Here is a 26,366-nt window from a genome sequence, read left to right as displayed (position 1 = left end):
CCTGCGCGTCACGGCCAGGCCCGCCCCCGCCCTCGCCCCGCCCCCCTGTCCCCAGGGCCTGCCACGTGGGGCCCCGGCCGGCTGTAGGGCGACGTGTGTGAGCTGCCAGCCAGCTGCCCGATAGACCCAACCAGCGCTTGGCTTGCCCAGGCTTGCGGGGCGAGCTAGGCCCATCCGCGCCTCGCGGCCTGGGCCCGAGACCCTAGATCGCCATCATCCTAGCTCACCTAGCATTATCGGCTTCATCTTCTAACCCAGCCGCGAATTCCATTCATCTTCCACTGAAGCCCCACGGGCTCCTCCTTCCGGTGGAAACCTTCCATTAAAGACCTTTCCCTCCTTACGTGAGAGGCTCAACCAACCTGGCCTCCATCCCCTCGGAGTTAACACTGCTACTCACCTGAAATGTATGTATATGTGTGTGTGTGTCCCCACACACACACACATACACATACCTCTTAACACTTCTGATTAATGTAAAAATCTCACCTTCCTCCCCAACTCAATTCTGAAATACTCCTTGGAAGAGGATGCACCCGTAAACAGTGTTTCTTCTGCATTTTTCCACCAGATGAAAGAACAAAAAATTCCCGTTCAAGTTCCAAATAAGCCCTATTATACTCGCTTTTCGAATTAGATGTTGCACCACTCCCCCAAACGATCCGACTCCCTAAGAAGCCGTATTGCTTAACCAAAAGCTGGAAGAAATGTTAATTTTTTGGGTGAGAAGTGTCTTAGGAGTCTTTTCTGATGTGGAGTGGTTCTATTGAGATGGATATCAAGTCTCGGAAATGCAAATTTCTTGAGAAAATAAGATGACCATTAAACTCCCATTGTTCTATTCTGCTGAAAGTCAAGATTATTTCCTCTGCAACTAAACCAGCTGCCACCTGGATCTAGGGGACCCCAAGGAAGGGCCTCCTGAACTGTCACCTGTTAGTACCCCCATTCCAGCTCAGTGACTGTGCTCAGCAAGAGCACTAAGTGTCTATGTGGATTTGCACAGGGCAGAGGGGCCACATCTCACTCTGCAAGTCCTGGGAAGAGGAAGGCCCGTGCATGACAGTGCTTGCAATAAAAGGAAAGCAGACAATCCCTGGAGCGGGTGACAGGAAGAATCTGGGCTCAGTGGCAGCCTGTTCCTCCTTAGGAGGAGGGGAGAGAGGGAAAGAGAGAAAGCACTGAAGCAAAGCCAGAGTAGGCCAGATTGTTTATGCCACTTTAAGAGCCTAGCTGGGCCATGGGTTTTTCTAAAATTTAATTATCCTCACCCTGCAATTACAGTGCTCCAGCTGAGTAAGGGGTGGGGTGATATCTCTCATTTTCCAAGAGATTTCAGAGTAATGGTATCTCTTGCAAAATCTCTCTCAAAGCCCCTTCGTCTCTGTAATAACCCTTTATATTTGTCTTTCTTGGTTAAACTAAGTATTTTTCAGACATTATGTCATCCATTTGGGACTCTCAACCCCATCTCCAATGGGCTGTCTAAAATGGCCCAGTCTCTACCACACCTTCCCTTTCTTGAAGTCCTGGAAAAGGAATGGGAAACTCACCCAGTGATTAAGCAAAACAAGCATGCTTTTAACACATAGAGCTCTGAAAAGTATGAAGTCCATAAATACATATTACACAGAGATATTAAACTCTTCTTAGAATTGAGGTCTAAAAGCAAGCCCAGAGGCTCTTCAGGCAATGTGTCAATACTACCAACAGGGGGAAAAGGTCCCTGTCAGAGAGGGGAGGCAGGACAAGACACCCCACCACAGGGCCTATCACAGCATTCTCACTTGTTTGCAATCGGTGAAGGGTAGAGCTGCCGAAGTCCACCAGAGCTGATAAGCTATCAGTAATCCATTAGAGAATTTAATTAATTATTAACACAGCTCAAAATCAAAAGGTCTTAACACTCCATTTCCACCCACACACAAAATTCTTCAGGTACACCCAAAGTCCTGCCTTGTCACTCAGTCTTTCTTGCCTAATGCCAGGCTTGGAGCCCCAATTCTGTTTTTCTATCTAATCTGCCCCTTTTTCCTCTTATTACTCCATTTCCACCTGTTAAAAATTCTAACTCTTCAAAGCCACCTCTCTTCAAAAAGATTCTTTATTCTTCTGAAGTTAATTTACCCTGTCAATTTTTTACTCTCACAGAAAAAAATATTTTACATTGTATCTCCAGTACAAATAACAATACAGCAAATAAAAATCTTACCAAACTGCCTTAGTGTATATGCAATCTACTATTTTATATTCTATTTCAATTTTTTAAAAACCCACTGATTTCATTACCCATGAATGAATAGGCCAGCTCACTAAAAGTTTGATGTTGGGCAATATTTAAGGTACTAAACACAGAAACAGGACATTTTTGTTACTGCTACTTCCCGTCTTATGAGATACCACAGCTGCCTGCCAAAAGACAGGCAGCCAGGAGTTCCTGTCATGGCCCAGAGGAAACTAGGAACCATGAGGTTGTGGGTTCGATCCCTGGCCTCACTCAGTGGGTTAAGGATCCAGATTTGCCACAAACTGTAGTATATGTCACAGTTTCAGCTCAGATCCAGTGTTGCCCTGGCTGTGGCATAGGCCTGTAGCTGCAGCTCTGATTCAACCCCTAGCCCAGAGAACTTCCATATGCTGCAGGAATGGCTATAAAAAGAAAAAAAAAGAAAATGTTATTTTTGTCCTCACCTTTGAATGAATGTTTAGTTGGGTACAGAATTCCAAGTTGACATTATGTTAAAGCTATTATTCCTTTTGTTTTAAGCATCTGCTGTGGCTGATGACAAATCTGCTGCCAGTCTAACTTTCTTTGCAAGCAATCTCTCTGGTTGTTTTTAAGATTCCCTGTCTTTGATGCTCTAGAGTTTCACTACAGTACATCTAGGAGTGGTTGTGCTTTTCTTTATCCTCAGTGAGTTTCTTCAGGGGGATAATTCATACTTGTCTCTAATTCTAGAAAATTCTGTCTTCATATCTTCCACATTGTGCAGCTGATTCTATTTTAACCTGCAGGAACTATGAGACCTTCCCATTCCCTCCTATGTCTTCTATAGCTCACTTTTATATCTCTTTGTGCTACAATCCAATTAACTGAAAATTTGTTTCTGCAGGGCTTGGGGCTCTCACCAGTCTGGGCCAATCTTCATGGTAAGGTGTCAGCATGGGGTCCTTCCACGTGCTAATAATAGTAATATAAATTCAGGCTGTGGCCCAGGCTTGGGGATTTGTCATGAATGACTTTTGCCCCTAAGCTTCTTGCTGCTGCCCCAGGATGGTTGGCATAGACACCCTACGCCCTTTCCAGACTCTAGCTCTCTTCACCTCAGAGAATTCACTCCAGCAATCCTGCACCTCATGAGGTCTAAGGATGCATCTTCTACCCTTACCTGGAATGAGAAACCTCATTGCTCCTGTCCCTGCATTTTGTCCAGAACCCATAATCCTGGGAGCTGTGTTAGCAACAACTGTAACCACTCTGGCTTCCATTTCTTTTTCTTTTTATGGCTGCAACCTTGGCATGCACCCAAAGGACTATGGAAGCTCCCAGGCCAGGGAATGAATCCAAATTGCAGTTGCAACCTACACTGCAGCTGGAGCACTGCCAGATCCTTTAACCCACTGTGCCAGGCTGGGGATTGAACCTGTGCCTCCACAGAGACCAGAGCCTCTGCAATCTGAATCCCCCCAACACAATTTTTTAGAGCTGCCCAAATTTAGGGCCAAATTGGAGCTGGGGCTACCGACCTGCACAACAGCCACAGCAACACCAGATCCTTAAACCTGCTGAGCAAGGCCAGGGATCAAACCCACATCCTCATGGATACTAGTCAGGTTCCTTACTGTTGAGCCACATGGGGAACCCCTCACATACTCATTCTTAAAAACAAACAAACAAACAAGCAATATATAGAGGATAGAGATTTATCGTATGCACACAGCCTCCCCCACTATCAACATCCCCCACAAGGATAGTACGTGTGTTACAATTAGTGAACCTACATCAATGTGTCACAATCACAGTCCATAGTTTACATCAGGGTTCATACTCAGTGTCTTACATTCTAAACGTCTGGACAAAAATCTAATGACGTGTATCCACCGTTACAATACAGAATAGTTTTTCTTTCATTTTTTTTTTTTTTTTATGGCCTCATCAGAAGCATATGGAAGTTGCCAGGCTAGGGGCTGAATCTGAGTTGCAGCTGCCAGCATATGCCACAGTCACAGCAAGGCCGGATCCAGGCTGCATCTGCAACCTACACCACAGCTCACACCCTATACCACATCTTGCAGCAATGCCGGATCCTTAACCTGCTGAGTGAGGCCAGGGATCAAACCTCCATCCTCATGGGCAGTAGTTGGGTTATTAACCTGCTGAGCCATAGCAGGAATTCCCGGATTAGTTTCTTTGCCCTAAAAATCTTGGGTTCTGCCTATTCCTCCCTCCCTCTTCCCTAACCACTGACCCTTTCACTGTCTATAGTTTTAGTTTTTTCCCAGAACACTACATACTATATCATATATATATCATATAGTATGTAACCTTTTCAGACTGGCTTCTTTCACTTGGCACTGTCCATTTAAGTTTCCTCTGGTCTTTTCATGGCTTATAGCTCATTTCTTTTAGCACTGAATAATATCCCATTGTCTTGTTGTACCATAGTTTATTTGTCCGTTCACCTACTGATGGATATCTTGGTTGCTTACAAGTTTTGGCAATTATGGATAAAGCTGCTATGAACATCCATGTGAGTGGTTTTCTGTCAAAATAAGTTGTAAAGTCACTTGGGCAAACATCAAGTAGAATGATTACTAGATCATATGATAATAGTATATTTTGTAAGAGAGTACCAAACTTTCTTCCAAAGTAGCTGTACTATTTCACATTTCCTCGGGCAATGATGAATCAGAGTTCCTGTTGTTCCACATCCTCACCAGCACCTGGGCTTGTCAGTGTTTTGGATTTCGGCCATTCTAATAGATGTGCAGTGGTATCTCATTTTAATTTGTAATTCTCTAATGTATGTGATGTTGAGCATATTTCCATATGCTTATTTGCCATCTGTATATCTGAAATGTCTCTTCAAATCTGTTTGTCCACCTTTTTTTTTTTTTTTTTTTTGGTCTTTTTTGCCATTTCTTGGGCCGCTCCCGCAGCATATGGAGGTTCCCAGGCTAGGGGTCGAATCGCAGCTGTAGCCACTGACCTACGCCAGAGCCACAGCAATTCGGGATCTGAGCCACGTCTGCAACCTACACCACAGCTCACGGCAATGCCAGATCCTTAACCACTGAGCAAGGCCAGGGAATCGAACCCCCAACCTCATGGTTCCTAGTCGGATTCATTAACCACTGTGCCACGCCAGGAACTCCTGTCCAATTTTTAATAAAGTTTTTTTTTTCTTTTTCTTTTTTGGCTTCCCCACAGCATATGGGACTCCCAGGCCAAGGGATCAGATCTGAGCCACAGTTGCCAACCTATGCTGCACCTGCAACAATGCCAGATCCTTAACCCACTGTGCCAGGCTGGGGATAGAACCTGTGTCCCATCAGTCCAGACACACCACTGATCCTGTTGCATCACTGGTAACTCCAGGTTGTTTTTCTTCTTGTTGAGTTTTAAGACTTCTTTGTATATTTTGGATAACAGCCCTTTATTGGATGTATCTTCTGCAAATATTCTCTCCCAATCTATGGCTTTTTTCTCTCATTCTCCTGATTTTCCCTTTTTTTTTTGGTCTTTTTGTCTTTTGAGGGAAGCACCCATGGAATATGGAGGTTCCCAGGCCAGGGGATCCAGTTGGAGCTGCATCTGCGACCTACACCACAGCCCACGACAACGCTGGATTCTCAACTCACTGAGGAGGCAAGCGATCGAACCCGAAACCTCATGGTTCCTAGTTGGATTCGTTTCTGCTGCACCATGATGAGAACTCCTTTCCTCATTTTTTAAAGAAAGAAAATAGGTCAAAACAGGAAAAGTTACTAAGAAAGACAGAAAAAGCTAAGTATATAACCACAAAGAGAAAGCAGTGTTTTCTCCAATAATCCCAAATCACTGAGAAATTTCAGGCACAAATTTTAACATTTTAAACATAAAAAGCTTGTTGGAGTTCCTGTGTGGCTCAGCAGTAACGAACCTGACTAGTATCCATGGGGATGCAGGATGCAGGTCCAATCCCTGGCCCTGCTCAGTGGGTTAAAGACCCAGTGTTGCTATGAGCTGTGGTGTAGGTTGAAGACCTGGCTCGGATCTTGCATGGCTGTGGCTGTGGCTGTGGCTCAGGCCAGCAGCTGCAGCTCCAATTCAACCCCTAGCCTGGGAGCTTCCATATGCCACAGGTGTGGTCCTAAAAAAAAAAAAAGAAAAAAAACCATAAAGAGATTGTCATTTATAAAACCACTCCCTTTTTCACACAATTCAATAAAATGCTGCCCAAATAAAAAGGGCTCTATAATGCTGTATAGAAATTAGGTTCTTTCTAGAATGAGTTCATGAAGCACTGCATCATTTAAGATGGAGTTCCTAGATAAACAGAAAAGGTTGTAGTGGTGAAGGAGGAAGCCAGGGTGCTTTGGAAAGGTATTTTTAAAGGGTACAGACACCCCATGAAGTGTATGCAAAGAAGTGCAAGCACTAGAAAAAGGTGGAGAGAGGAGAGGGCCACTCTTAGGAGCTGGCTCTCATTTAGGCTGACAGAAATTTTCTGATGGGGAAAGAGGTTTTTAAAAACAAGACAAAACACACATCCTTGTGCCTCATTTGTCCCTGTTAGTATCTTTTCCAAGAAATCTTACTGCCCAGCTCACAGTAAAATTGCCTGGATAGTAATTCTGGAGCTGAACCAAGCATGCCCAGTAACAAATTATTAATTCTAACAAGTACTACAGCTCTGTGAAGGGAAAGAACTGTATCAATATGTCAATGATATTGTTTCAAACACAACTACACATTTATACAAATTTGTTTTATTTCCTACCCCATGACCCAGTCATTTCACGTTAAGACTGAAAAAACAAGCCAAGAAAACTAGGAATAAAAGAGAAGAAATGTTTATATTATATTCAAGTATTTGTCTTTTCTAATTAATATAACAGAAAACGAGTATTAGGAAATCTAACTTCAAAGGAGAAATTCAAAACACTTCCAAAGAAAACCAGAAAACTCTTAAGCTAAACCCCAGTGATCTGATGCGGTGTTGAAATCCCAGGTCTCAGCCTTCCCCGTCCCGCACTGTGAGTGGCTTCGGGAGTGCACTATGCTAACTCTGCTTCCTTCTTAAAAGGAGTTTTTAGCTAAAGTTTCTCTTCTCACATACTGTCATATAAAATGGGGATTTCTGCCTCATTCCCTCCCTGCTATCACACCAAAAAATAAATACAAATTTGAAAAGGTTAAATAAAACTGGTTTTTAAAACTTGGGTAAAGCACGATAAGACTGAATTAGCCCTGAAGGGACTGGAAGATTTTAAAATGGGGAAAAATAAACACACAAAAAAATAGTTCTTCCCCAAAGTACTGAAATCCACAGGCATAGTGACAACTTTCTAAATTGAAATGTCTGGTCTTTAGCATGTGTGTCATATTTTCCAAAGCCAACTTCTGGAAACCTTAATGTGTATTCATAAAATTTTCTTTTTTTTTTTTTCTCTTTTTTCAGGGCCGCACCCGAGGTATACGGAAGTTCCCAGGCTAGGGGTTGAATCAGAGCTACAGCTGCCGGCCTACACCACAGCCACAGCAATGATGGATCTGAGCCTCGTCTTTTGATCTACACTACAGCTCACAGCAACACCAGATCCTTAACCCACTGAGCAAGGCCCAGGATCAAACCCGCACCCTCATGGTTACTAGTCGGATTCGTTTCTGCTGTACCACAAGAACTCCCAGAAAAATTATAATAAAAAGAGCCAACAGCTGGGAAGAGAATATTGAGCAAGGGAAATGAGTGATTCTATTTGGAAACATATCAACAGAAAAAGTGACACACTGGGAAGAAGGGGTCAGGAATAGCTCACACCCCATCATGAACTTTCCTAGCTGTTGAATTTCACATGTTCTGATTCTTAATTTGTGTGTGTGTGTGTGTGTGTGTGTGTGTGTGTGTGTGTGTGTCTTTTTGCCTTTTCTAGGGCCGCTCCTGCAGCATATGGAGGTTCCCAGGCTTGGGTTGAATCGGAGCTGCAGCCGCCAGCCTACGCCAGAGACGCAGCAAAGCGGGATCTGAGCCGCAAATGCGACCTACACCACAACTCATGGCAGTGCCAGATCCTTGACCCACTGAGCAAGGCCAGGGATCGAACCTGCAACCTCATGGTTCCTAGTCAGATTCATTAACCACTGAGCCACGACGGGAACTCCTCTGATTCTTAATTTAAAAAAAATGAAACTTACTAAAGATCAGTAACAAGGAGCAAAGCTATGTGTGTGTATGTGCCTGGCAGGGATAGGGGCTGTGGAGGTAGGAAAAAAATCAACATGGCATACTATAGGAGTTCCCTGGTGGCTCAGTGGGTTAAGGATCCAGCATTGCCACTGCCATGGCTATGGGAACTTGCACATACCATGGGCATAGCCAAAACAGAACAAAACAAGACATACTATAAAGCAACTGAAATATGCAGAAAAAACTGCATCTGGCCTCTCTCAAGAGGCCAAGGAATAGCTAAACATCCTCTTTCAAAGCTAGCTCAAGTCATAGGTATCATCAGTTCTATCCCTAGAGAAGATGAAGTCAGTGAGGCACTGACTCCCCACCAGGTGGTTTTACGACATGCCTTACACACTTGCCAGCGAGAGCTGTATCTTAAACTTTGCCTTTTTATTACCTTTCCCAGTTGCCTAAATAAAGTAGCTCTGTACTTTAAGATACTTGCAGTGACTTCATTCATCACCACCTTTGGCACCAGAAATGGGAACGGCTTAGTAAGCAGAGTTTAATAGGTGTAATTGCTGCTTCTGCAGGTTTCTATAGCTCATGTTGGCTTTGGAGGCTCTTAAATGGTCCCATCTTCACCCACCCCATCTATGCAGTTGGAGCACTATCCCCATTTGCTCTACAAAGGTAACAGGAAGATTTCTAGCTGATACTTAGAATGGAACTTGCTTCTTGGTGATATCAGGTTTAAAAGAGAAAGAAAAAGAAAAAGGTATCTTATTCTACTGTGTTGGTAAAAGGGAAATCACCAATACAAAACCCCTTTCGGTCGCTGTTGATCCTACACAGCTGAGTTCAGAAGTCTGACTGCTCTGACCAGCCCATGTACTGACTGTCCAGTCACAGAAAGAACAGGTTCTCACACAGCTGGATGGCTGGTTCACGATGCAAGATTTGTCCTGACAGGAAGGCCAGTTTGTGGGCGTACTTGCAAGGAGCTGGAACTCTGATGGTACCAGGCCAATTCCAGTACATGTGGCACAGTTTGAAAGTCAACCTGTAAGGCCAAGAAGAAAACATAATCCTTATGATTCTCCAACTTCCGTTTGGGGCACAATCATGTACTTACGGGTGCAGGACACAGAGCATAATTACCAGCAAATTGGGGAGCTAAGGAATGTAAGATAAAATTTTGGGGAATCATTATTTTTAAGTGGAATTGTTTCTATTTCCAATGTTTGTAAGAGGACATGGAGGAATTCCCTCATTTTAGGTGCTCCTGTTTTTATATCGAAACAAGGAAAATAACAAGGAGAGCACTGTTTTGGTTTTTTTGCCTCAAGAAAAAGCTGCAGAAAGGTAAGTACACCAGCAAAGTTTTGAAATAACTTGAGCTCAAGAGCAACAGGGGAATTCCCATTGTGGCGCAGCAGATACAAATCCGACTAGTATCCACGAGGATGTGGGTTCAATCCCTGGCCTCTCCCTGTGGGTTGGGGAGCCAGCGCTGCTGTGAGCTATGGTGTAGGTCACAGATACAGCTCAGATCCCACGCTGCTGTTGCTGTGGCTGTGGTGTAGGCTGGCAGCCGTAGCTCCAATTCGACCCTAGCCTGGGAACTTAACATGTGCCATGGGTGTGGCCCTAAAAAGCAAAAAAAAAAAAAAAAAAAAAAAAAAAAAATTGGGTATCAAACTTGGCTGTGTCATACTCACTGAAACACTTTCTAAAAATACAAATGCCTCAGTATGCTTGGAGGAGAAGCCTGGGTGTTAGTATTCCTGAATGCTCTCCAAAGTAATTTTAGGGTACAACAAGGATTATCAATCACTCCTCAAAAAGATACCAAAATCATGAATGACATGAAGAAACTCAAGGAACACATATTCTTGGGCAGTATCTGTCTTTTCTGATTATGTAAGAGAAAATAAATATTAGGAAATCCAACTTCAAAAGATAAATTCAAAATGCTTATGAAAAGAAACAGAAACCTATATGAAGCCAAAACCAGTGATCCACTTTGTTTGATTTAGTGGTTTTAAAATTTTAGGTCTTAGCCTTAGCTCATTGGCCAGAATTATTTACAAGTGAGGATTAAGTTACTGGTCAGCTCACCTCTGCATATGATCAGGGCTCAGGTTTGCAGTGTTGAGAACGCAAACATAATGGGTAGGAATGCCACACCCCTGCCGTACATGATGGGCAAGAAGGTAGAAGTCCACCCTGGGAAGAAAAAAGTACAAAGTAATGATATGGTTGGATTTGGCCAAAGAGAGCTGGAAAAGATCTTAGAGATCATTCTAGCTCCTTCATCTAGGGCTCAGAGAGGTCAAATGACTGGGTCAAGGATATACAAGGACCAAACCAGGATGAGAATTCAGGTCTCCTTACTCAACAGGCTATTTAAGAATGGTGTTAGGCTCAGTGGTTAATGAACCCAACTGGTATCCATGGGGATTTGGGTTCGATCCCTGGCCTTGCTCAGTGGGCTGGGATCCAGCACTGCCATGAGCTGTGGTGAGGGTCACAAATGTGGCTCAGATCTGGCATTGTTGTGGCTCTGGCATAGGTCAGCAGGTACAGCTCCTCAGATTCGACACCTAGTCTGGGAACCTCCATATGCTTCGGGTGCGGCCCTAAATAAGACAAAAGACCAAAAGACCAAAAAAAAAAAAAAAAAAAAAAAAAAAAAGAATGGTATCAGAGGAGTTGCTGCTATGTTGCAATAGGTTAAAAATCCAACTGCAGTGGCTTGGCTGTCTGCAGAGGTTCGCTCCCCAGTCCAGCACAGTAGGTTAAAGGATCTGGCATTGCTGCACCTGCAGCTGGGACTCAATTCCTGGCCCCGGAATTTCCACACACCGAGGATAAGGCCAAAAAAAAAAAAAAGAATAGTGGTAGAAACAACCATATCTGTGTGCAGAGGGCTAGGAGTGCATGTTCTTAGGAAAAGAATATATGTTCAATATTTTACATTTAAGAGATAAAAGCTTTATTGTTGGTTAGCTTTTATTTATTTATTTTTGGCCACACTCACAGCATATGGAAGTTCCTGGGCCAGGGATTGAACCCAAGCTATACCAGCAACCTGAGCCACAGCAGTGATAATGCCAGATCCTTAACTGCTAGGACACCAGGGAACTCCACATTTTTTTTTTTTTTTTTTGGTCTTTTTGCCATTTCTTGGGCCACTCCTGTGGCATATGGAGGTTCCCGGGCTAGGGGTCCAATCGTAGCTGTTGATGCCAGCCTACGCCAGAGCCACAGCAATGAGGGATCTGAGCCGCATCTGCAACCTACACCACAGCTCACGGCAACGCCGGATCCTTTAACCCACTGAGCAAGGCCAGGGATAGAACCCTGAAACCTCATGGTTCCTAGTTGGATTCATTAACCACTGAGCCATGATGGGAACTCCCACAACTTTAATTTTTAACAGTAAAATCCCTGAGGCTTCCATTCCACATCTCTGCAGGCAACCTCCCCATGCCAGTACCCAAGGGACAGATAATTTCTCCAACCTTTTCTTGCTGAAATATCACAACTCACCCACTTACCACTCACAGCTTGTTATTGTATGATCTACCACAGTCCCAGGGGAGGGAGTCACAAAGTGCTGGGCAGCAGCCAGGTACAGATTGGTGCTGATCTTCTTCTGAACTACAAATACCACCATCTTGGGCTGATAATTCTGAAAAGCTTCAAAACACTGCTGGAGCTGAGGAATCTCAAAGCCGGCTACTGTCTTTAGTTGGCCATCAGACACTCCGTCACGGTACACCACAATCTTCTCTGGGAGACAGTGGTTCACCTGAAACGACACCTTACTGAGGTGAACTGTGTGGCCCTGGGGCTACTGACCATAGGCAGAGGAAGGCTCATTCAGCCAACAACCTGGAATCGCAGCAACAGTTCCCTTTGATAGGTGGGCCCAAAGCCATCGTATCAGAAGGGCAGAGAGAAGTAGCTTCTAGTAATTTCTGGACTTTCTCAGGGTAGTAAGACAGATCTAGCACAACAAAGGTATTATAAAATATGAGACCAAAAACCCTATAAAATATGAAACCAAATAACCAAGGTATTATAAAAATGAAACCAAAACAGGTTTAACACAACAAAGGTATTATAAAATATGAAACCAAATAAGTATTTATATAATACTGTACACTACATCAACTGTATAAACACTTGTTTATACTGAAACAGGGTGAACAAAGTTAAAAGGAAGGAAAATTATATATGCTGAATCAATCTTCCTTCTACTTGGATTTAACAGTAATCACTGTCTAAGCAAAGAACAAGGTGAACTGTTAGAAATTTTAACATATGACCACACATTCCACAGATCCACCATCATCACATTTTTGTGTACTAGCAACATCCAAAGTTGCTAAGAAATGAAAGAGTCCCTTACTAAATACTATCCTACCATCAGGTATAGTGTGAAAGTCTTTTTATAACCAAGTAAACAGCAGTTGTGGTAAATTGTCCATGGATCAAAATCAAATTAAATGCCAGCCTAAATCAGTCTGAAGAGTAATTTTTCCCCAATTAAAGAATTAAATTACATTTTAGTTGTTTTTGACATCAATATTTCAAAAAAAATTAAGCTGTTTCATTTTAAACTAGCCATTTCTTTTAAAGTGTGTTGGTTTAATTCAGTTGGTTAAGTGACAGTTTGTTTCTAATTGAGTGTGGGTCATTGTAGGTTTTTGTTCACAATCTCCCTCAAACACCTAAATTATCACTGAATCAGACAGACTTATACTGTGTATTCTTGATAGATTATTCTACAAGACAATTTATGTTTCACTTCAAAGAACCCTTTTAAAAAAATAAATAATCTGGAGGTCCTGTCATGGCTCAGTGGTTAACAAACTCTACTAGTATCCATGAGGACACGAATTCGATCCCTGGCCTTGCTCATTGGGTTAAGCATCTGACATTGCTGTGAGCTGTGGTGTAGGTTGCAGATGAGGCTGGGATCCCATGGTGCTGGGGCTGTGGCATAGGCCTTTGGCCGCAGCTCCAATTCAACCCCTAGCCTGGGAACTTCCATATGCTGCAGGTGTGGCCCTAAAAAGACAAAATAATAATAATAATAATAATAATAATTGCTTAGAATCTTTCTGGAGTTTAAGCTCAAAATTCAAATTTTAAAAAAACGTATGTTATTTTTATGGCCACACCTATGGAATATGGAAGTTCCCATGTGAGAGGTCGAATCAGCCCTGCAACTGCTGGCTACAGCCACAGCAACGAGGGATCCAAGCTGCATCTGTGACCTATGCCGCAGCTTGAGGCAATGCCAGATCCTTAACCCACTGAGCGAGGCCAGGGATTGAACCTGCTTCTTCAGAGACACTATGTGGGTTCTTAACCCACTGAGTCACAGTGGGAACGCCTCAAATATTTGATAATCATTCCTTTTTTCTGAGATCCCTTTGGTACTATATTTACAAACATGCAATTCATCTCCACATTTCAAGACTGGAATTATTGCCCCAGTTTGTAGTACTTTTTTGTTTTTATGTTGGTTTTAGCTGTCTAGCATCTATTTCTCTATTTATGCTAAGAGTATTTTAGTGTCCAACATGATATGGTCTGATGGGATTGTTAATTGAGGTGCCTTCCCCTAAGCCAGGGTTTCTCGATTCCAACACTACTGACATGGGGCCAGTTAATTCTTTGCTATTGGGGGCTGACATGAGAAGATGTTTGGCAGCATCCTGGTCTCTATTCACTAGATGCCAGTAGCAATCTCTCCCAGTTATACCCAAAATGTCTCTAGGATGCCCACAGGGAAGATAAAACTGCCCCCAACTGAGAACCACTGCAGTAACCAAAGGACACAGACATGACACCAGCAGAATATTCCTCCCTCACTTGGACACTTTGGCAGAGGATGAGAAACACTTGGACTCAGGCGCCTTTGTGGTGGTGCTTCTTCCAGTCCCTGCTCCTGGAACTCCTGTCCATTTCCCAGCTTAATGCTCAACCTTCTCACCAATCCTCTGAGACTCTCCATGATCTTCCCAATTAATCTCCATTTTGCTAAAGACAGCACATTTTAGTGACTTCCTGATATTCTGCATTAAAGGGTAGATCATACAGGCACTGAAATCTGAAAAAAACCCTTTATTTCACAGATGAGACAACAAGGAATTACACTGGATCTGGGGTCATTAGACCTGGGACTGAGTCTGAATGTTCTGCTCCTCAGCTATGATCCTCACGACTTGGTTTCCTTACTTAAAAAATGGAGGTAAATGATGACCTTAACTTCTTCTTAAGGTTAACAGGGATAAAGTGTGTATATATGTATATAATTTTTCTTTGGCTGCATCTGTGGCATGAGGAAGTTCCTAGGACAGGGAATGAACCCACACCACAGCAATGACCTGAGCCAATGCAGTGACAATGCCCAATCCTTAACCTACTGAGCCATGAGGGAATTCCTATATGTAATTTTTTCAAGCTACACAGAGAAGTTGAGAATGAACTAGATCAAGGAAATACAGTATTCTGAAGCAATAGGGAAGGGATCTAACAAGATCAATGGAGTGAAAAATAGAATTGAATTTGTCTCAAGTCTTCACTGAAATTACTTTAAAATTGGCCGTACCACTGACTGTGAGACAGTATACCTGACCCTATGTAAGCTTCCAGTAGAAGGGAAAGGCATGATTCCTGCTATTAAGGAGCTTTAAAATCCAATAATATAATTGTAGTCAACAACGGTAACTTTTCCAGATCACCTAGTCGATTCTCATTTCATAAATGATAAAGATTATGATCTAGGGCGAGATCAAAATAGGAGATAAATCACAATACTGAAACATAAATGTTAAATATACATTATTAAATCACTTCAGTATTAGGTAAATACATGAAACAATAAATTATTGAGTACTAGAAGCAGGACTGCGCTCACTGGCTTGTATCCCTGGCACTAGTACAAAGGTGAGGGTTAAGTAGAAAATAAATATCTGCTGAGAGTTTGAGATGTTCGTTTATGTGTGATTCTGCTCATTCACTGAATACCTAATGCTCCCTAGATATGAGCCACTGTGCCAGTCTCAGAAATATAAAAAATTGCTCTCTTCCAAATGTTAGCGCAACTCAAAACTAGGGAGACAGACACATAACCAAATGCTCTCAATACATAAATAACATAATAAAGGTATGAGTAAAATACTATGAGAACAGAGACAAATACAACATATGTTCTCTGGAGGAAGAAATCAGCATTATGCCTCAGTGAAAAAATTGGCAGGCAATTCAGTCAGCAAAGACGGATAAAAGGATTCCAGGTAGAACGTGAGCAAAGTCTAGATCATAGCTGGACAAAGGGCAAGTAAACAACTGGAGACCTACCCATATGAGGAAAGTAATATAAATGTCCATCAACACATGAATGGATAAGCAAAATGCAGTATCACATTCAAGAGAATATTAGCTTTACAAAGGAAGGAAATTCTGCAATATACTTTAGACATGGACGAACCTTGAAGACACTATGCTAAGTGAAATAAGCCAGTCACAAGAAGACAAATACAGTATGATCCACTTACATGAGGTACTTAGAGCAGTCAAAATCAGAGACAAAAAGTAGAATGGTGGTGGCAAGGAGCTGGGGGGAGGGGAGCATGGGAATTACTGTTTAATGGGTATAAAGTTTCAGTTTTTTTCTCTGTCTTTTTAGGGCACCCACAGCATGTGGAGGTTCTCAGGCTAGGGGTTTATTGGAGCTGCAGCTTCCAGCCTATGACCCACTGATAGTCTAGGGATAGAACCCTCAACCTCATGGATACTAGTCAGATTTGTTTCTGCTATGCCACAACAGGAACTCCCTATTTTAAGTAATTTAAAAATATTAACAATGTTTTCAGTTGTAACTTCTCATATGGTAACTATTGACAGATAATACCCATTAATTACTGACAGAATATACCCATACAAACAAAAGACTGTGTAATATTCAAGAAGGTAAAGAGTTCCTTAGACCATAAAACTTGGTAACTGCTAGACTAGAAATACAAGTACAGATATTAAATGAAACCATAGATGAGATTAAGCTTGCCATCAAGGCTTCTATTAACCCCAAGCTCCCCAACCCCCCCACCCCCGCCCCTCCCCCTTGGCAACCACAAGTCAGTTCTCCAAGTCTGTGATTTTCTTTTCTGTGGAGAGGTTCATTTGTGCTGTATATTAGATTACAGATATAAGTGATATCATATGGTATTTGCCTTTCTCTTTCTGACTTACTTCACTCAGTATGAGAGTCTCTAGTTCCATCCATGTTGCTGCAAATGGCATTATTTTGTTCCTTTTTATGGCTGAGTAGTATTCCATTGTGTATATATACCACACCTTCCTAATCCAGTTGTCTGTTGATGGACATTTGGGTTGTTTCCATGTCAACTTCCCTCTTCTTATAATCATTGGCTTAGGGTCCATTCCTATTCAGTCTCACTTCATCTTTACCTGATTAAATCTGCAAAGACCCTATTTCCAAATGAGGTTACATTCACAGGTTCCAAGAGGACATGAATTTAAAGCAGCAATATTCAATTCAATACAGTCCAGTGTATAATTCATTTTATTCACTGTTAGATTTGCCTTGCTAATATTTTGTTAAGAATTTTTACATCAATAATCATGAGAAATATTGGTCTGTAGCTTCCTTTATTATAATGCCTTGACCTGGATTTGGAGTGAAGTGGTATCTCATTGTGATTTTGATTTACACTTCCCTAATGACTAATGATATTAAGTTCTTGTGGGTTTTTTTTTTGTTTTGTTTTGTTTTTTTGCTTTTTAGGGCCCCGCCCACAGCACATGGACCTTCCCAGGCTAAGGGTCAAATTGGAGCTGTAGCTGCTGACCTATGCCACAGCCACAGCAATGCCAGATCCAAGCCGCATCTGCGACCTACACTGCAGCTCAAGGCAACGCCAGATCCTTAACCCACTAAGTGAGGCCAGGGACTGAACCTGAGTCCTCGCGGATGCCAGTCAGATTCGTTTCTGCTGAGCCAATCAGGAACTCCCCACCTGATTTTTGTATACTGCATGAGGCAAAGAACCAACTTAATTCTTTGGCATGTGGATATCCAGTAGGCCCTACACCATTTCTTGAAGACTATGCTTTCCCACTGCTGAATGTCACCCTAGTAGAAAATCAGTTTACCACACACAGGTTTACTTTTGGACTCTAAGTAGATCTCTACCTCCATTTCCATTTGAGAACCAGATCATCTTGCTTCTTCTTTTTTCAGGTTGCTCTGTGACATATGCAAGTTCCTGGGCCAGGAATGGAATCCAAGCTATGCCACTACTACGGCAATGCCGGATCCTTAACCTACTGCCAGAGACCAAAGCCACACCACCTCGGAAACATGCCAGATCTTTAACCTGCTGTACCACGGCAGGAACTCCCAGACTGTTTTGCTTATTCTGGCTTCGTTGGTAAGTTCGGTATTCAGAAAGTGTTTCTTTCCATCTTTTTTCAAAATTGTTTTGCCAATTCTGGAATTTTTTACATTTCCATATGAATCTGAAAATCAACTTGTCCATTGCTACAAAAAAAATTAGACTTCTAATATTTATTTCCCTGAATCTCTAAATTTATTTGAGGAGTATTACCATTTTAACATTATTAAGTATTGAACATATATGTCTTTCCTTTTATCTAGGTCTTCTTCAATTTTATTCAACGATGTTCTACAGTATTCAGTACATGGCATTTCTCTTAGAAATCTCCTACATAGTTGTTTTTATGCTGATATAAATGGAATTGTTTTAAGTTCATTTTTGGACTGATCATTGCTAGTGTACAGAAATAGTTGCTTATTGTATACCAATCTTGTATTCTCAATCTTACTGAACTCTTTTTACTTGCTACCATGGGGTGTGTGTGTCTGTGTGTGTGTGTATTCTTTAGGGTTTCCTATATACAGGATAATGCCAAATAGAAATAGGTATAGTTTAATTCTTCCTTTCCAGTCTTGATGTCTCCTGAAGTTTTCTTGTGATATTTCCATTTAGCTTTAGTATGAGGTAACTGGCCTTATGGTATGAACTGGGAAGTGTTCCCTCCCTTCCTATTTTTGGGAATTATTTGTGAATGATTATCAATTCTTTAAATGTTTGTTGTAACTAAGAAGTTTTGGTAGTTTGTGTCTTTCTTGGAGTTTGTCCATTTCATTTAGGTAATCTAATTCCTTGACATAGAAATATTCAAAGTATTTTCTTTCTTTCTTTCCTTTTTTTTTTTTTTTTTTTTTGTCTTTTTGCCATTTCTTGGGCCGCTCCCGTGCATATGGAGGTTCCCAGGCTAGGGGTCGAATCGGAGCTGTAGCCACCGGCCTACGCCAGAGCCACAGCAACTCGGGATCCGAGCCGCGTCTGCAACCTACACCACAGCTCACGGCAACGCCGGATCGTTAACCCACTGAGCAAGGGCAGGGACCGAACCCGCAACCTCATGGTTCCTAGTTGGATTCGTTAACCACTGCGCCACGACGGGAACTCCCCAAAGTATTTTCTTATAATTGTTTTCATTTCTGTGAAGTCATCAGTGACTTTTTTTCATCTCGAATTTTAGTAATCTGATTCTCCTCTTTTTTGCGGATAGTCTAGCTAAAGGCTTATCAAATTTGTTGATCTTTCCAAATAATTTCTGGTTTCACTGATCTTCTCTATTGTTTTTCCTTTCTTTACTTCTTTCTCCTCCTTCCTCCTTCTCCCCCTTCTTTCTTCCTTTCCTTTTTCCTTTCCTTCCTTCATTCTTGCCATACCACAGCATGTGGAAGTTCCTGGGCCAGGGACTAAATCTGTGCTGCAGTTGCAATCTGTGCCACAACTGTGGCAACACAGGATCCTTAACTCACTGTGATTCCAGGGAACTTCCTCTCAATTGTGTTTAATTCTCCATTTCATTTACCTATGCTCTAATCTCTATCAATCCCTTCCTTTTTGCTTTAAGTTTGCTCATCTTTTTCTACTTTCTTAAAGTGCAACTTGGAAATTTTTCCTCTTTTTTAAATAGGTATTTATAGGTATTTCCCTCTGAGCACTGCTTTGCATACATCCACAAATTTTGGTATGTTTTGTTTTGTCTTTATTTTCATTTATCTCAAAGCATTTTCTAATTTCCCTTTTGATTTCTTCTTTGACCCCCTGGTAACTTGAAAGTATTGTTTAACTTCCATATAGTTGTATAGGTATTAATTTAAGTTTATCCCCATATTTCCTCTTTTATTCCTTATTTATTCCTTTAACGATTTCTAAGTTTCTTTCTGGGATATTTTTCCTTCTAGGTGAAAAACATTCTTTAGTATTTTCCTTCAGTGCAAATGAGTTTCTCAATTTTTTATTTGCCATGGAATGTCTTTGTTAATCTTATTAAAAGTTATTTTTAGTTCCCATTGTGGCTCAGAGGAAAAGAATCTGACTAGTTTCCATGAGGACATAGGTTCAATCCCTGGCCTCATTCAGTGGGCTAGGGATCCGGCGTTGCCATGAACCGTGCTGTAGGTTGCAGAGGCAGTTCGGATCCTGAGTTGCTGTGGCTGTAGCGTAGGCCAGCAGCTGTAGCTCCAATTTGACCCCTAGCCTGGTAACTACCATATGCCGTGAGTGCAGCACTTAAAAAAAAAAATTGTAAGAAAGAACAAAATCAGAAAGTATAAGTGAAATAAAAAATTCACTATAAGGGGCTTAAGAGCAGATTTAGTCAGGCAGAAGAAATAATAAGTGAACCAAGAGATACATCAATCAAGACTATCCAGTGTGAGAAAAGGAAAGAAAAAAAAAAAAAAAAAAAGATAAATGAATGCTGCCTCTGAGACCTGCAAGATACCATCGAGCATAACATACTAATAACTGGGGTCTCAGTAGGCAAGGAAAGAGGCAAAAAGTGTGTTTGAAGAAACAGGGGACCCCAAATCCCCAAATGCAATGCAAAAGTTAACCGACAGGAGCTCCCATCATGGCTCAGTGGTTAACAAATTCAACTAGGAACCATGAGGTTGAGGGTTCAATCCCTGGCCTTGCTTAGTGGGTTAAGGATCCAGTGTTGCTGTGGGCTAAGGTGTAGGTCGCAGACGCGGCTCGGATCCCGAGTTGCTGTGGCTCTGGCATAGGCCGGAGGCTACAGCTCCAATTCAACCCCTAGCCTGGGAACCTCCATATGCTGCAGGAGCAGCCCAAGAAAAGGCAAAAAGACCAACAACAACAATAAAAAAAAGTTATCTGACACATGCAAGAATAGTAAGAAATACCAATTAGGATAAACTTAAACTTGATCTGCAACATTAGCTCTTTCCTGGGTCTCCAGCCTGCTGGCCAACCCTGCAGATTTTGGACTTGCCAGCCTCCATAAATCACATGAGCCAATTCCTCAAAATACACATGTACACACACACCCTATTGATTCTGTCTCTCTGGAAATGCTCACACAAAATTAGCACAAAGAAAGAGGGACACCATAGAATTACACAGGAACAAACTTTTAATGTACTACTGAAATTAATTTGGTATTAATATGAATGAGACCGTTATAAATAACATGCAGAAGCAGTTGATAAAATACAACACACTTTCACTGTAAAAACACTCTGCAAATTAGAAACTTCCTTAATATAATAAAACAAGTCTATGAAAAACCCACAGCTAACGTCACACTCAATGGTGAAAAGACTTAAAACCATCCTCCTAAGATCAGGAAAAAGACAAAGATGCCTGTTTTCACCACTGCTATTAAATATTGTACTGGAAGTTCCAGTCAGAGTAACTAAGCAGGAAAAATAGATAAAAGGCATCCAAAGTGGAAAGAAAGAAGCATGACTATTTCTATTTGCAGACAACATGATTCAATATATAGAAAATCCCTAAGAAATAGAGGGAAAAACCGACTAAAGCTAATAAATTCAGAAAAGTTGCAGGGTTAAGAGACAAAATAGTTATGTTTCTCTACACCAGCAATGAATTCAAAACAGAAATTAGAACTATTCCATTTACAGTAGCATCCAAAAGAATAAAATACCCGGGAATAAATTTAAATGAGGAGGTGAAATGCTTGTCCATGAAAAGTAGAAAACATTGCTGAAAGAAATTAAAGACAATCTAAATAAATGGAAAGACATCCTGTGTCCACATATTACAAGACTGACTATTATTTTTTATTTTTTGTCTTTTTAAGGGTACATCCATAGCATATGGAGGTTCCCAGGCTAGGTGTTGAATTGGAGCTGCAGCTGCTGGCCTATGCCATAGCCACAGCAATTCGGGATCCGAGCTGCATCTGCGACCTACACCACAGCTCATGGCAACGCCAGATGCTTAACCCACTGAGTGAGGCCAGGGATTAAACCCGCATCCTCAAGGATACTAGTGAGGTCGTTAACCACTGAGCCACGATGGGAACTCTAAGACTGACTGACTATTATTAAGATGACAATACTTGCAAAGTGCTCTATAAATTCAATGTAATTCCTATCAAAATTCCAATGGCTTTTTTTTTTTTTTTTTTTTTTTTACAGAAATGGAAATGCCTACACTCAAACTGACTGGGATCCCAATGGGCCCTCTGTAGCAAAAACAATTAAAAAAAAAAAACAAAACCTCAGACTTCCTCATTTCAAAACTAACTAAAAAGAGACAAAAATCAACACAAGTGTTATACTGACATAAGGATGGCATACAGCCCAATGGAGTAGTATTCAGAGTTCAAAAATAAAAACCAAACATCTAAGGCTAACTGATTTCTTAACAAGTGTGCCAAGAAGTTTCCATTGTGGTGCAGCAGAAACCAATCTGACTAGTAACCATGAGGTTTCGGGTTTGATCCCTGGCCTTGCTCAGTGGGTTAAGGATCCGGCGTTGCTGTGAGCTGTGGTATAGGTAGCAGATGCGGCTCGGATCCCGCACTGCTGTGGCATAGGCTGGAGGCTGTAGCTCCGACTGGACCCCTAGCCTGGGAACCTCCATGTGCCACAGGTGCAGCTCTCAAAAACAAAAAACAAACAAAGAACAAAACCCCAAGTGTGCCAATATTACTTAAAGAATACAGTGTCTCCAACAAGTTGTTTTGGAACAAGCAAAAGAATAGAGTTGGGGAGTTCTTTTTTGGTACAGTGGGCTAAGGATCCTGCACTGTCGATGCAGTGGCTTGGGTCACTGCCATGGTGTGGGTTCCATCCCTGACTCAGGAACTTCCACATGCTAAAGGTGCAGCCAAAATAACCTAAAAACTAAAACTAAAACAAACAAAGAGTAGATTTGGACTCCTACCTCACACTATATACATAAACATAACTCAAAAATGGATTGATGGGAGTTCCCGTCGTGGCGCAGTGGTTAACGACCTGACTGGGGACCATGAGGTCGTGGGTCCGATCCCTGGCCTTGCTCAGTGGATTAAGGATCCGGCATTGCTGTGAGCTGTGGTGCAGGTTGAAGATGAGGCTCGGATCTGGCATTGCTGTGGCTCTGGAGTAGGCTGGCAGCTACAGCTCCGAATGGACCCCTAGCCTGGGAACCACCATATGCCGTGGGAGCAGCCCAAGAAATGGCAAAGAAAAAAAAAGGATTGATGACCTAAACATAAAAGCTAAAGCTATATAAAACTGTTAGAAGAAAACAGAAGCACAAATTTTCAAGACCTAAAATTTAGCTACAGAACTGACATACAAGCACATGGAACAAAAGAAATAAATAAATGAGACTTTATCAAAATTTAAAACTACTGTGCATCAAATAACATTATCAAGAAAAGTGAAGACACCTATAGGTGGGAGAAAATACTTGCAAATAGTACATCAGACAAGAGATGTGATATCCAGAACATGTTTAAAAAATCCCTATAACACTTACAACTCAAAAACAAAAAGACAACTAAAATAACCGAAAAAGACAAAGGACTTGAAAGTACTTCTTTAAAGAAGATACACGAATGGACAATAAACACATGAAAAGATGTTCAACATCATCAGTCATCAAGGAAATGCATATTAAAACCACAATGAAAAACTACTTCACAATAGCTACAATTTAAAAAATGACAAATAAAAAATGTTGGCAAGGAGGTGGAGTAGCTAGGACCCTTCTACACTGCTAGTAGGAATGGAAAATGGTGCATCTACTGTGGAAAACAGTTTGAGGGTTCCTCAAAAAGTTATGATCCAGCAATTTCACTACTAGGTTTATACCCAAAAGTGCTGAAAAAGGTACTCAAACTAATCCATATACAGGCCTGTTTACAGCAACATCATTCCAATAGTCAAAAGGTGGGAACAGTCCAAATGTCCATCAATGATGAATGAATAAACATATGATGGAATATTATTCATCTACTAAAAAAAGATCAAAGTAGTGATATATTCTACAATTTGGATGAATTTTTTTTTTTTTCTTTTTAGGGCCACACCTGAAGCATATGGAAGGTCCCAGGCTACGGGCTGAATTGGAGCTACCAGCCTATGCCACAACTACAGCAATGCCAGATCCAAGCCTCATCTGTGACCTACGCTGCAGTTCACAGCAATGCTGGATCCTTAACCCACTGATCGAGGCCAGGGATTAAACCTGAATCCTCATGGATACAAGTCGGGTTTGTTACCACTGATCCACAACAGGAACTCCCTGGATGAATCTTATAAGCATGATTAACAAAAGAAGCCAGACACAAAAGATAACATATTTTATGATTATCTCTATTTAATATGTCCAAAATACACAAATCCATATAGACAGAAAGTAGATCAGACATTACCAGGAAGTAGGTGGAAGGGTGATTAGGAAATAACTACCCCCTTCCAGGAGCCAGGAGTAGAAAATAGTTGGAACCAGCAAGCAGATTATCTTGGTGTGTAGTACCTGGGCCCAGAAATGAGTGGACACTGGGGGCTGCAGCAGTACAGAAATTGGCTACATGTAGACATATTTTTCTTGCACCTTAAGAAGTGCAAAATGCTGATAAGAACTGTTCTGTTTAGCAAGAGGACAGAGAATGCAGAAGGCCCTGGGGCAGATTCCCTGAGGAGAAGGACCTGCGCACAGTGGCAAGTTAGACTGATCCTGCAGCTCCAGAAGGGTCAAATAGTTTCTGCTAGAAACAGACACCTCTTTTGGACTGGGGGTGCATACCTGCTGGCAGATGCAAATGCTCAAAATACTATAAAAAGACTAAAACAGAAGACACTAAACTAGTTTGCCAAGTCACATTTCCTCAGACCAAGGAACACACTTTCATCTTCAGAGTAACTATTTGACAGAAAATTAGAAAGAGCAACTGAAACATTTTTTTTTTGGCTAAAATAAAGAGAATAAAGGTGCGAAGGGTTAGCTTTTACTTAATTAATTTATTAGTTAATCTTTTTAGGGCGTACCCACAGCATACAGAGATTTCCAGGCTAGGGGTTGAATCTGAGCTGTAGCCACCAGCCTACACCACAGTCACAGCCACGCCAGATCCAAGCTGTGCTGGCAACCTATACCATAGCTGAGGGCAACGGCGGATCCTTAACCCACTGAGTGAGGCTAGGGATCAAACCTGCAACCTAATAGTTACTAGTCAGATTGGTTACTAGTCAGATTGGTTTCCGCTGAGCCACGACAACAACTCCAAGGACCATAAAGAACTAAGTCTAGCTAAGAAATGGAGCAGAGGGAGAAAAATGAGAAAGGTTTTACAGAAGTAATCTTTGCCTAGGACCTAAAAGACAGATAGAACTTTGCCAATCTACAACAGCAACAACAAGAAGGAGAGTGTAATAGAATTTGGTAACCAAGTAGCATATCACATGGACCTCCTTAGAGGCAAAAACTTAACTTCTGGTTTATATAATCTGTAATAATGAAACAGTAGCAAACTATTTGAAGGACACTGTAGGAAACATTATTCTAAAAAGAATCAAGGTGGAGTTCAAAAGAGTGACCTTAATCATGCAAAATCTAAACTTCTTCTCTATGCCAAGGGCTAATTCTGACCCTAAGAAATGAAAGCCACTTATCAGCGCTTCCTTTGATGTACTGGCCAAGGCAAAAACTAGTCCCTTGCTTGCTCATTGTTCCAGACCCAGTATCAGATTAATGACAGCAATTCTCAATGGTTAGCATTCTTTGGAGTTCTAGGGCTAATTTTCAGGGAGACATTTGTCTTGAACCTAAATGAAATGAGCCAGTACCTAATGATAGCCATAAAAAGCTGGGAAAATTAATAAGCTGCTTTAATTACTGAAATTTACCCCGACTTCCCAGATAAGGGTCTAAAGATTGTATCTACAGGCAGGAGGCTCACAATGTAGGAAATAAGCATTACTTACCAAACCAAATAAAAACAATGAACTCTTAAGCTGCTCTGTATAAGCAGAAATCTGAAAACAGTCCTTTTGAGCTGCTTGTGTCGGCTGGATTAGGAAACTCACCTTCAATTTGGGATCCCTTCCACTAAATCAGACTTCCTCTTAAAGGGGTCAGGAAGGCAATACTTTAAAACCTTGATAGATAGTTTTAGAACTGCTTTTCTCCTCACCTGATAAAACTTTTTTAAGGAGCCCACCAGGCACAACTTCAGGCTATCCACAATCTCCTGATGAGGCATCTGGAATACCACTTGTGAATGCCACTTTGTGAGAGTGCTGGGGCAAAGGCAGTAAAAAGAGAGAGAGAAGAGAAAGATGAACACACACTGAGGAAGGCCCCCATATGAATGTCAGCACACACAGGCTTCTCCATGCACCACTCACACAAGTACCCAGCAAATGTGTTTTACATGGAAAAACACATGCTGATACAGGGAAAAGATACATATAAGCCAGCAACAGCATATAAAAACATAGGCATAATTGTGGATATCCACTAAAAAATTGCTTCCAACTGAAAAGATTTAACTGAGATATATACCAACAGAAGACCAGTTAAATAAACAGTGCTCTAGCATATAATAAATTCCACGTAGCAATTGGAAAGAATTAGTTGA

At 41.5% G+C, this 26,366-nt stretch overlaps 1 protein-coding gene across 2 annotated transcripts in view; it reads right to left on the bottom strand.

The window, feature by feature from the left end:
* The window catches only part of PIWIL2 (piwi like RNA-mediated gene silencing 2), a 72,123-nt gene continuing 52,717 nt past the window's right edge, over window positions 6,961-26,366 (bottom strand). The window contains exons 20-23 of one of the 2 annotated variants that reach the window (XM_005657209.3): window positions 25,920-26,025; window positions 11,939-12,192; window positions 10,497-10,604; window positions 6,961-9,438 (exon numbers count right to left, since the gene is read on the bottom strand). In XM_005657209.3, coding sequence (XP_005657266.1) covers window positions 9,282-9,438; window positions 10,497-10,604; window positions 11,939-12,192; window positions 25,920-26,025 — 625 coding nt within the window. In that variant the 3' untranslated portion in view covers window positions 6,961-9,281. 2 annotated transcript variants of the gene reach the window in all.

This window comes from Sus scrofa, chromosome 14 (assembly GCF_000003025.6).
Source record: "Sus scrofa isolate TJ Tabasco breed Duroc chromosome 14, Sscrofa11.1, whole genome shotgun sequence".
NCBI lineage: Eukaryota > Metazoa > Chordata > Mammalia > Artiodactyla > Suidae > Sus > Sus scrofa.
The sequence above is the reverse complement of the archived record's forward strand: the minus strand, read 5'-3'. Positions and strand labels throughout refer to the sequence as shown.